A 13,560-nucleotide genomic window follows, 5' to 3' on the forward strand; every position below is an offset into this window, starting at 1 on the left:
AATAAACAATTTATGTGGGACAATATTATTTACTACTCCATCTGTCATCTAATTTTGTTCTTATTTTCTTTGTAATTTAAATTTATTAGATTTTCTTCTTTTACTTTTATACTGAACTTGAGTTTTATTTACTCTTTACGAAAACTTACAAAGCATAAATATTTCTATTTTTGTTATTCAATTATAAAATAATTATTTAAAAAATACTCTATGTTTTTTTTTTTAATCTATATTTTCCCATAATATTATTACTTTTAAATAGATGGAATCATCCAACCATAATCCAACTTGTTTATTATCATATCGAATTCGTATTTATATGTATAAATTAATTAAGTCGAAATTCTTGATCCAAATTCAATTATTTTATCTCAATTTTTTGTATCTTATCTAATAAAATTAATTTACATTTGTAATAGTTAATTAATATTAATATATCATAATTGAGTTGTTGTATTGTGTTCGAGTTAAAAGCTTCAACTTTGATCCGACCTGTTTATCGTGTTCGAGTCATATTGACACATATATATAATTTGGTCAAAATCTTTGATAAAAATCCAATTATTTCATATCGAATTCGCATCGAGATGTCATGTTGGATTAAATTTTGCAAGCTCTAACCACACCCATGAAAATATTGATAAAATTGGCCCATTAGCCCAAACATAAATAAGCTTTGAGAGGCCCATTAAAATAGTGGGTATTTTTATTTTTAAATTAATATTTTTATTTAATAATATATTGTTAAAATTTTTTTAAAATAGTTGAGTCCATTTTGGTGGGCTTCCAATTCGGCCTATTAAGAAAAGTAGGCCCAATTATAGGCCCATGTTAAAAATACCTTTTCAAACGGATCAACGGTCAGCCATCCATAGCCAAACAATCACCTAATTCTTCTCTGCTGTTTCATCTTCTCTCTCTCGACAAACAAACATGCCAATTTACTGTTAATGGAGGAACACCATTACCGAGAATCCGATCGGAAGCCATGGAAGAAACCTCAATCGAAAAAGGCGAATCTGAAACCGACCAGACTCCGACGCAATTCGACGAGAAAAACGACGATCTGTATCGAATCACACGCGACGTCGAGCAATTCATCCATGAATTGTCCGACAAAGCGTCCGGCGCCTGCGCCGGCGCCGGCGCGGTGCCTGACTGCGTTCAAGATTTCACGGAGAAATTGGAGACGAGGATTCACAGCTACAACTCAGGCGAATCGGGGAGAATCTTCGGTAGAAATTTAGATGAGGATGCGGTTTTCATGGAGGCGGTTAAGCGAATGGGTAAATTGATGAAGGCGGTGGGTGAATTTGGGAATTTGGCTATGGATAACGACTCGTTGATGCATCAGATGAACGCCGTGCTGCAAGGCGCGTTGGTGTTCTTAGGGGAAGAGTTCCGGACGCTTCTAGAAGATTCGAGCTGCGAGATCTGCGTCGTCGCGGTTGATAATCAGAAGAGCAGCAACTTCTTCAAGCATTCCTCGTTCGATTCGAAGCACCACCACTCCCGCTCGAATTCCGGCAAGTGCGCCGACGATTACCGCGCCTATCCGCCGGAGGTCGCCGCGAAATTGGCCGGAATTGCGAGCACGATGATCTCGGCGGAGAGGGAGACCGATTGCAGTCAGGTCTATACCTTCGCTAGGCGGAATGCGATTCGGAATTACATGGCGAAGCAAGGATTCGAATTGGAGGTTAACTCCGACGATGTTGTGAAACTGCCATGGGAGTCTCTGGAGAAACTGATTTCCCGGTGGATCACCGTCGTCAAAGCCTGCTCGGAAGTTATCTTCCCGGAGGAGAGGAAGCTCGTCGATTCCATCTTCTCCGATTCGCCAAAAATCCGCCGGAGTCTGTTAGGAAACATCGTCAGCATCGTCGTCGTCCAGCTCCTCGACTTCGCCTACGCTTCGTCGAAGACGAAGCGCGCGGCGGAGAAGCTTTTCCGGTTCCTCGACATGTACGAATCGCTCCGTAATCTGGTCAAATCCATCGGCTCCGGCCAATCGCCGCCGCCGGAGTCGTCCAACGTCGACGAGGACACCGACGCCGACAACAACGAGGTGATATCCGAAGTCGTCTCGGCAACTGACCGGATCGCCGAGGCTGCGGCGAGCATATTTTGCGACCTCGAAAACTCAATCAAAAGCGACGCGACGCGGACTCCGGTCCCCGGCGGCGCCGTGCATCCGCTAACGCGTTACGTGATGAACTACCTCCAATACGCCTGCGAGTATCGCGAGAGTTTGGAAACGATTTTTCAAAAGCACTCACAGCTCATCAAATCGCCAAACATTTCCGACACCGCCACCGGAGAAAAAGAATCCGAGAGCCCCCACGGAACGACTCCGTTTGCCGCCCAAGTCATCGTCGCGCTCGACTTGCTCGACGCGAACCTCAACGACAAATCGAAGCTCTACAAAGACGCGTCGCTCCACAACATCTTCCTCATGAACAACGGGCGCTACATCCTCCAAAAGATCCGGAACTCGAACGAGATCCGGCGCGTCGTGAGCGACACGTGGTGCCGGAAGAGGTCGTCCGTCGTGCGCCAATACCACAAGAACTACCAACGCGAGACGTGCAACCGCGTCTTGCAATGCCTCAGCCCCGACGGGGTGGTCGGCGCCAACGGGAAGGCGAGCAAGACGGTGCTCAAGGAGCGACTGAAGACGTTCACGACCGTGTTGGACGAGATACACAAGACGCAAAGCACGTGGGTCGTCAACGACGAGCAATTGCAGTCGGAGCTACGGATATCGATCTCGGCAGTCGTGATCCCGGCGTACCGATCGTTCATCGGGCGGTTCCGCCACTTTTTAAGCGAGAAGCAAGTGAATAAGTACATAAAATACCAGCCTGAGGACGTGGAGGCGGTGGTCGAAGGCCTGTTCGAGGGCCACGCCGCCTCCACGCCCAAGAAGAAGCCGTAGCCCGGAGGTGTTGTGGGTGCGTTTGGTTGCAAGTTGGATTAAAATCAGATAATTTGAGAGGTATAGTTGAAAGTTCGACACAACATTTGTTATTGTTTATTGTAAGAAATATGTAATTGTTATATGAAGTTCAAGTTGTTCATACTAAAAAATGTAATGTAAATTAGTTCAATAAGTTTCAAAAGTTGCAATGTAACATCAAATTTAGTTTTTGTAATTGTTACATTGGGCCATTTTCTAAAATCAAGATTTCTTGTTTTAAGATTAGTTTGTACTTATCTTATATGGACAAATCAATATTTTGTTCAAGTATTATACTTGTTTCCATTTTATAATTATTATTTTAATTTACTATTTTACAACTCAATTGTATAAGTTTTTGAATCCATATCGTAAATAAAAAACACTTGTAAAATGAACTAAATAAAAATTTTATCTAATAGAAAATCAAAACATTGAAAATAGTAAACAAACACTAAGAAAGAACGTCGATATGTTGTATGGCTCAAATTTATAATGCTAACCCTTATTCACAAAAGGAGGCAAGAATAGAGATGATCGAACTCCGACGCTGTCTAACAGCACCCAGCAACACCTATCTCATACCCAAAGATTCGAACCTTAATCTCTCAAAGTGAAACAATTCGAAATAGAGAAAATCACACCGTGGAGAACTCATTGATCATTCTCCAAATATTCCAAGAAAATCGTCTCTCGAAAATTCAGAAATCCATCGGAAATCTCAACGTCGAACACAGATCAAACCGAAAAGAGAGAACACATTTCAAAGAGAAAATATGAACAGATAGTGACTGTGCATGTCTCAGAATGAAATATATATATATATATATATATGCACGACTAGGATAGCAATCTTAGAATGAACAGATCTACGGGAAGATTGGGCCGAGTCGAATTGGCCAAAATTCAATAAATTGTCTTGTTACTAAAAATAGTAAATATAGTTTAAAGTCCTTATAGATCAAATGGTAAGATATTTTTAAAATTCGTGTTCGATATCTGGTGGGTACGTGTATGTGCTTGCGGTTGCAGAAAATCATGTCGAATATGAAAAATTTAACTGACAAATAGATGAAAAAACTAGAATATTAAATAAACAAACCCTTAGGACAAAAAAAAGGCTCAATATTCCTATTTAATATTACATCATACTCCGTATTCATCAATATTTTTTAAAATTCAATTTAAGTTTATATTAGATCGAGTTTGATCTTATTTATTAAGTAAAAGAAGTTTGAATTAAAGCTTATGCCCCATTCAATTTTTATTTTTATTTTTTTATTAAATTGGATTTGAGTTATATTCATATTATAAGTGTTGGCCCCGAAAATCGATTAAATCCTCTCACAACAACAATATAACAACTTCAAGATCAAAAAATACAAATTCCCACAACACATATTAGTTATTTGCTAGATAATTGAACATACAAAACAATAGATAATCCAGTTCGATCATCAATTCCACCTCTGTAAAATTTGTTACAATCTATTATTGTTATTCTTACGCATGGATTTGAGGACCAACCTATCCAGAGAAATTCGTTCGTAGCTTTAGGAATTTAAATTTATAATCTCATGGTCACGAGTTCACTCCAACGCTATCATGTTATTTCTTACAAGTTCAAGTCTTGACTAGCTTTAAGCCTATTTCAATTTCAACGAAATTGACTCCCATAATAAGTTAATTAATATTCATATATATATAAATTAAAATAAACCATACAATGCTGCACCAAACACTAATAATATTTCAATAATTCAATGGACCTAAGACATTTAATTGATATATATATATATATATATGGAGAAGGGTAAATAGAATTAAATGAATCCATAAAATAATTTCAGGGCATGCATGCTTGGCTGGTAATTCTTTCAATGGCATTATAATTATATATATATATAAATAAAATAAAAAATGATGAAAAATAATTAAATATTTTACTCGACGTATAAGGCACGTATCCGTATAAAAATTCGTATTTAATATTTGCTGGTTGGGAAAATAATTACATATATACAATCCGCCATCACTGCATGTCCGAACACTAGCTTTTATTATTCAATATTTGACCCCAAATCTTTGAAGGAATTCGGTCAACGCCCCAAAAATACTCTGCACAGTCCATTCATCTCAAAAGGACCAAAAAAGCAATAAAGCGAAAAAGGTCGGTCGGGGGACAGTCGGAAAGTACCACCGAACAGTGGCCGTGCTCCGCCGCGTCAGCCCCACGCGCAACCGCTCTACTTTTTCCGGCCTCGAATTTGCAACTTTTGTCCCCACTTTTGGGGACAGAAATGCAAATAACTAATTTATTTGTAGGCCCCTTACCTTTCTTGCAATGCTAATAGTTGTACTTTTGTAATCCACTTGTTCATTCTATTTTTTCTATCCAAAATATCAAATTAAACACTTATTTTTTTATTTTTTATATTATATTAAAAATCAATTTTACATTCAAAATATTACATCAACACCTATTTATATCACATCATACAACTATTCAAATTCAAAATTTTTACTATTCAAATCTCAACTCAAAATCCAAACCCCTAAACAAACACACCCTAAATGAATCAAATCATTTGTTAATTTAATTTTGTTTGGTTCATTTTGGCACGATTTAAATTTATTCGTAAATGTAAATGAATAGAATTTGAACACGAATAAACTCGTTTTGTTAACGAACAAATTCGAGTTTATTATATATATGAATTAAATATTCCCTTCATTTCGATTATCATGTCTACTTTACTGTAAATATGAGAATTTAAAAGAGATATAATTAGTAAATAATTAAGAATAAATTAATGAAAATAATTATGGATTAAGATAAAGATAACTAATTAGATTAATTAAAAATTTAAAATAAGATTAAAGTTTATATTTCTTTTTTAAAAAAAAATGACAAAATAAGTTGGATAGACGAAAATGAAAAGTTGGATATGGCAAGTGGGACTAGGAGTATTAAATACTCTTTCCATCTCACTCCAAAAGGGCATTTTGAATTTTTGTAGTAAATTAAAAAATAATACTCCCTCCGTCTCGGAACTATAGTCTTGGTTGTATTTGTATTGGACACGAAATTTAAGGAATATTGGTAGTGGGTAAAAAATACCGGTAAAAGACTTTTTTGCCATTGTGAATGGATTAGTATAAAAAGTAATGACAATTGTGTAATAATAAAGAAAAAGTAAGAGTAATTTTATAGTGATATGATTATTTATGAAAATAAGACTATTGTTTTGGAGCGGTACGAAGTATATAATTTTGTACTAGAAACTAATTATGACATAAGCACCATTGCCGGAGCCTTAAAAAGATATATACTATATATTGTGTATAAATTTATTATCTTATAAAAATAATTATATAAGTAATGTGGTCGCATGTACAAAAGTTGAACTTTGCTTTTTGTCTCTTCAATTTTATACCACGTGCATTGCAGGATACTTTTTTTTTTTTTTTCTTTAATAAATCTATTTATCTATAAATATAGTCAAATTTATGCCACAATTATAATATTATGGTTACAAAATCAATAAATTATTACATAAATAAATAAATCTATTTCAATAAATAAAAAATTACAAGAAGTGAGACAATAAGTGAGACTTTATTTAAATTACAATTTTGGAAGTTTGAAGCTATTTTAATTTATTTTATACATAAAAAAAAATATACATATATTATATTAAATATTTTTTTTCGTAAAATATCACATCAAATTCTAATTTTTATTATTATAAAAAATTTCTATTTAAATGGAAGCCAGTATTTTCGAGGCGTTAATAGAAAAATTGAAATATGTCAAAATATTTCTTACACATTGAAATAATGAGTGTGTTTGTTTTGTAGTCCCTCCGTCCCAAATACCGTGTCTGCTACACTATAGACACGGTATTTTAGAAGTGATGTAATTAGTAGATAATTAATAATGTATTAGTAAAAATAATTATCCTATAATATAAATAATTATAAATTAATATTAAGATAATTAATTAGTTTAATTAAAATTAAAAAAAAATTAAAAATTTAAAATGAGATTAAAGTGTATAATTATTTTCCAAAAAAGAAAAGTGACATGGTAAGTGGGACAGACAGAAACGGCAACGTGGACATGGTATAACGGAGGGAGCAATTTTTTATTTGAGGTATATTTTATACTCCATAAGGTTGGAGAAACCTATCATTAATATAAAATTATTATTTTATATTAAAGTATTAATTATTTTTTATGAATGAATATAATATATTTGTATAATCTTGATATAAAAAAATGTGGAAAAAAATTTAATTGGCTGAACAAATCCAATATTTAAGAAAATATTCGTACTATTTAAAGGTACTTCTTCAATTTTATTCTCCTGATACTTTTTTGAAGTTTTGTAATAAATTAAAAAATAATACTCCAATCTGTTCCAATATAATATTTTTGGTTATCATTTTTTTCCATCCCAAAATAATAGTTTCATTTTCATAAATAATCATATCACCATAAAATTATTCCTACTTTGTCATTATTATTATACAATTGCCACTATTTTTTACACTAATATACTCACATGGGCAAAAATGTTATTTACTCGTACTTTTTACTAACTACCAATATACAACACAACAAGACTATACTTTTGGGACGGAGGGAGTAATATTTTATTAATTTGTGAAAGTATTTAAGAGGTTTTGATATTTTTTATCATTTAATTTAATGTATAAAATAATTATATGTGTAATTATATATTTTGAAGTTAAATAATAATTAAAAGTAATTTTGATATTAGTGTATAATTACATTTAATGAAATAAAAAATAAATATTTTTTTTAATGAAACAAATAAAAATAATAAAAAAAATATTTTGAATTAGAACTTTTGCTGGCTTTGATTTTGATACAATATTTTAGATGATATTAATTTTGATAAATTTTTCAATTATTTTTGTCTTTATTTTTTTTAAAAAATTTAAAATAATTTTATAAATTATATTAAAATTTCGATATAAATAAAAGAAAAGTTCCAAAATTAATAGTAGCAGATAGTTTGAAATATATCTTCTTTATATATATATATATATACACGCATTTATTTTAGTAAAAGGGGCAAAAATAAGTGCAATATTAACTATTCGACTGGATCATGTATAGTAAATACTCCCTCCGTTATACCATATTCACGTTGCCGTTTCTGTCCGTCCCACATACCATGTCATTTTTCTTTTTTGGAAAATGATTACACACTTTAATCTCATTTTAAATTTTTAAATTTTACTTTTTTTTAAAATTTTAATTAAACTAATTAGTTATCTTAATCTTAATTTATAATTATTTATATTATAAGATAATTATTTTCACTAATATATTATTAATTATCTACTAATTACACTCCTCCTAAACTACCGTGTCTACAATGTAGTAGACACGGTATCTGAGATAGAAGGATAATTTATTGAACCATATATGAGCTAGAAAATTATTATTATTTGTAGGTGGGTAGTTATTATTGAATAAATATTACTACGATAAAAGATCGATTTGTTTGTTACTATAAAATATGGGTCTTTATTTGTTTGCTTTTGGTTAAAATTTGAAGGTTTTTATTTAAATATGTATTTAAATGATACTTTGGTACTACTTCCATCAACCGTCAATTTATCCATTTGCATTTTGCGGCATTATTTTTAATATTAAAAATATATTTATATTTGTATAATTTTTTTGTACAAATATAATTACATTAGTATTATAAAACAACAATAGAAATATTTTTTTTGTTTTTCCATAATTTGTACTCCATCTGTCCCAAACACCCTGCAACATTTTCAAAATATGAAATAATTAATTATATTTAATCTCTACCCCACACTTTATTCCCTCACATCATCAAAATAAAAAAATAAAATATATTTTTTTTCTCCATCACATCACCTAATTTCTAAATTATCCTACTTAATACTACCCATCTAAAAACTCGTGCAAAAAACAAATGATGCACATTGTTTGGGACAGATGAAGTAATATATTTTGATATAATAATTAATATTTAAAGATTAATATGCAAAAAGTAAATGAATAAATTAACAGTGAACGGAGGTAGTATTATGTTTTATGTGAGAAATTTTGATGTATTATGAAATCCAAATTTGAATTACTTACAATTAGGTTGGATGCTCTAGAGTTTGCTTAAAATTTTACTTTTAATATTTATATATAATTAAACGTACGTAATTGTATCGAATTAGGTTAATAAATCTTTATGTTCGTGTGTACATTCTTGTGCCCTTTTCGTTACCTTAATTTTTATTTTATTTTTTCAATTTATATAACAACTGGTGTCATAGTCCTAAGTTTTGTTTGGTTGAGATTCAAGATGAACATTAATTCTACAGTTAACAAATTCGGTATGACCAATTTCAGATTCTGAAAGATATAGATAAAAGATCATTTACATGGAAATGACTTGGAGGCGACACTAGAGGAAAAACCCGAAGATATAGATAAATATTTCTACAAGAAAATCGAGAAGGTAATGAGTGCTGTTCAACTTACCGTAACGCAAAGTGTTGTATTTCACATATTTAAGGCAAAATCGACAAAATAAGTTTTGAGAATCTTGTCGGATATGTAGTAACAATCAATTTTCACTAATAAAGTTTACCTTACTAAAAATTCTTCAACTTAAAAAATGGCCAAAAGTATGTATTTATGTTGCTACGCATCTGAATGAATTCAATTTTTTTTTTACCTCACAATTGCGTCAGTTAAATTTGATAAGAAGATTAAAGCCTTTATCTTGTTGCCGTCTGTACTGAAGAGTGGGGATTTAAGAGTAATAATCGTGAGTGTTTTGTCCGGCAAAAAAAAAAAATAGAAAAATAAAGTTTGATACAGTCGGAGATTTAACCTTAAGCAAGATCAGAAAATTTAATACAAAAAAAATAAGTGATTTTAAATGTTTAATTTCTATTATTTACTCTAAAATACATACATATATATACATATATATTATTTTGTCTAGTATATAAATACATAATATTTTCCAACTATTGTATAAATAAAAATGAAACAAAACTGAAATTGGATCATCTAGAGGTGATTTTGTTTAGGGGTTTGTGTTTGAATTTTTAATAGTAAAATTTTAAATTTATTATGCTATAAAAAGATATTAATGTAATTTTTTGAATATAAAATTAATTTTATTATGCTAGTATAATATAAAATATTAATAAGTATATATTTTGAAGAAAAATGGCTTAATATTAAAAGATTTTACTATGAATAGTAAAATAGTGAAAATTATTGAATGCCTTCAAAATTTTGTAGAATGCATTCCTTTGTAGTTTAATTTCATTTTTTTTTTTTTTTATTATACAATTATAAAAAATTCTTATAAACAAAGTATTACCTCCGTCCGGCTCTAAGTGTTTCATTTATTTTTTTTGTGTTGATTTTTAAATATTAATTCTTAAATAAAAACGTAGTATAAATTAAGAGAAAATGACAAAAACACTTCTATCAATGTCTTATAATACTATTATAATGACATTTGTGCAAAATATTATACAAACATAAAAATATTTTTAATGTTAAATATAATAACTCAAAAAATAAATGAGAACCTTAAAATCTGACGTAAAAAGTATTATTTTATTTCACATATATTAACACAAGAAAAAAGAAAAGATAGAGAGAATTTGTAGTTCAACCCATTTATTATATTATTTTGTCTTCGTACATTGATGATTTTTGATTATTTATTATGTAATATATATATATATATATTATTTATATAAATGTCTACACATATTTATTACATAAACGTCCTTTAAAAATTTGGATCTATATTGGGGTTTGGGGCTCAAACGATCCTCCAAGTCTTTTCAAATTTATTTTTTTTTAAATATAATTTTTTCTAATTTTTTATTTAGTAATCAAATTTGCTCATTCAATTTGGGATTAATACTCTACATAAACTTCCATATTATTATTATTTTAATTTATAATAATTTATAATATTTTTATTTATAAATATATTATATAAAAAATAAAATATTTTATCTTAAATATTGTTTCCGTTCATTTTTTTTCTTCTTCACAACCACATTATAGTGTTAATAAAAATTGAAAAAATTAAGATGACATCAAGTTAGGTATAAATAAATCGACGAGAAAGTTTTTATATTATTTTTTGTACATACAGAAACAACCGTTCAAATTAAAAATAGGCTCGAAATAAGTTGAAATTAAAAGTAAACGGTAAAAAAAATGAAACAAATAAACATAACAATTTTACCCCTTGAGCCGCAAAGCTGGTTCCGTCACTAGATGTGTATATATATATATATATGACATTATTTGCTACTTCAACTAGTCTACATATGACCGGATAGTGTGAGAATAAACTCGTCATCATGAATTTGGGTATTATCTATCATACATAATGGTTTTCACATCATAAATAGTAATAATAAATTAAATTTTGATATATTGGCTAATGTGTGAGATGAATTATCAATATATAATCACAAACACAAATTAATCTTATTAGTTACTTAAACATAAATAATAGTTACTCATCCGTCATTCAATTGTGTATTCATTTGACCGGACACAAATTTTAAAAAATAAAAATAAAAATAAAATTTTTACTTGTTTGGGTAAAAGAAAAGTAGAAAAAGTAACATTTTTTTACTTAAAAAAATAAATAAGAATAAATTTAGATGATAATTAAAAAAAAATGAGAATAAATTTAAATGATGGAGAGAGCATTAACTTTTTAACAGTATTTATTATTTATTTATTTTAAATATTACATCTAACATCTTCTTTTTCTATGAACTACAATAACTAACAATTATTTCATTTTTAAAATACTTAGAAAAAATAAACATACACACAAAATAAATATGGTACAATATTTTGAATGTAAAATTAATTTTTAATAAAATAAATAAATAAATAACCGTGATTTGTCATTATTTAAAGAAAAATTAGTTTAGAATAACATTTGCATTTAATTAAAATCCACAAACCAACACAAATGTTTTCACTTACAAGCCTTAAATATTTTCCCAACCTTTAAAATATCATATTAAAAAATTATATATTTATTCAAAAACATTAATATTCAATTTTCAATAAAATAATTGTTTTGTTTGTTGTTGCGTTTTAATTTTACAGTAAAATAATTATTAAATATAATATTTTATACTCTTTATTTCATTCTATTTATTTGATTGGATATATATTTTTTAAAAATAAATACAAATAGATTTTTATTTTTTATTTTTTACTTTTTATGGTTAAAAAAGTAAAAAAGTTATATTTTTTACTAAAAATTGAAATAAGAATAAATTTACTGACAATAAAAAAATAAAACTAAATTAGGATGACAGTATACAAATTTGATATAATTATTTTTATGAATAATTGTAAAATTAAATTGTAAATAAAAAACAATTAAAGTAAGCAAATTAAGTAAAAAATAAATAAATAAATCAATCAAAACTGAAGCCCTAGCCGATATCGAATCTTTTAAGGCTCGACCAATAAAAAAAGTACGTCTAGCATTAAAAATAAATATTAACTCCTCAATCCATAAAATAATAAAATAAAATAAAATACTAATAATTATAATATAATAATAATAATAATAATAGTAATAATAAGGTAAACTATTTTTTTGTTCAGTAACTTAGACCCCTTATTATTTTAGTCCCGTAAGTGGAGTCTATCGCAAATTAGTTTCATAAGTGAAAAATTTTCGTTATTCTAGTCCTCCGGCGCCGGAGACGCCTAGAGATGTCAAATGGGGTGGGTTAGCCCCGGACCCGCTCTTAATGGGGCGGGTTCGGGTCTAAATAATATGTTTCGGGACGGGTTATGGATTTAAAATTTTTAAACCCGGCTGGGTTCAGGGCGGGTTACGGATTTTACTAAAAATCCGCCCCAATCCGGACCCGGACCCGAACCCGGATATTTTTTAAAATTATTATAACTAATATATATGTACATTTATATAATAAAAATATATTATTTATTTACTTAAATAATTTTAAATATAAAATTCAATTAGTCGCCTGCTCCAAATAATTTTTAAAATTATTATATCTAATATGTATATTTATATAATAAAAATATATTATTTATTTATTTATCTTATTTTTATGGATCAATATTTGATTGTTTTTAGATTTTTTGTGTGTTTTTAATGCTATTTGTTTAGTATTCGATTGTTAAAAAATATTTATTATTATATATTTTTTTTAAAAACGGATCGCAGGGCGGGGCGGATCCTGGGGCCGGGTGGAAGCGGGGCGGGGCGGGTCTCGAAACCTAATATTTTCTAGCGGGGCGGGTCTCGGGGTCTGCAGAATCTGTCCCGAACCTGCCCCATTGACATCCCTAGAGACGCCCGCGTGGCTCGCCGGAGGCTACGTGTCCGCAAGGTCAGCAACACCTGGCGGACACGTGTATTTTATTAATTTTTTTTTCATTTTTTTCATTTTTTTAAAAACGTATTTCTAATTTAATTTGTTTTTTTAATTTTTTTTTTATTTGGTCCAATTGAAAAAAAAAATTTAAAAAAATAAACTAAAAT

At 29.4% G+C, this 13,560-nt stretch overlaps 1 protein-coding gene across 1 annotated transcript; it reads left to right on the forward strand.

Annotated features, from left to right (window-relative positions):
• Nucleotides 1-838: 838 nt before the first annotated feature.
• On the forward strand, nucleotides 839-3,157 carry LOC127241178 (exocyst complex component EXO70B1). Its single transcript, XM_051260098.1, has one exon. The coding sequence runs from the start codon at nucleotides 989-991 to the stop codon at nucleotides 2,936-2,938; it is 1,950 nt and encodes a 649-aa protein (XP_051116055.1). The 5' UTR covers nucleotides 839-988; the 3' UTR covers nucleotides 2,939-3,157.
• The last annotated feature ends 10,403 nt before the right edge of the window (nucleotides 3,158-13,560 follow it).

This window comes from Andrographis paniculata, unplaced genomic scaffold (genome assembly GCF_009805555.1).
Source record: "Andrographis paniculata isolate CXL003 unplaced genomic scaffold, ASM980555v1 Contig82END, whole genome shotgun sequence".
In the NCBI taxonomy this organism is placed as follows: Eukaryota; Viridiplantae; Streptophyta; class Magnoliopsida; order Lamiales; family Acanthaceae; genus Andrographis; species Andrographis paniculata.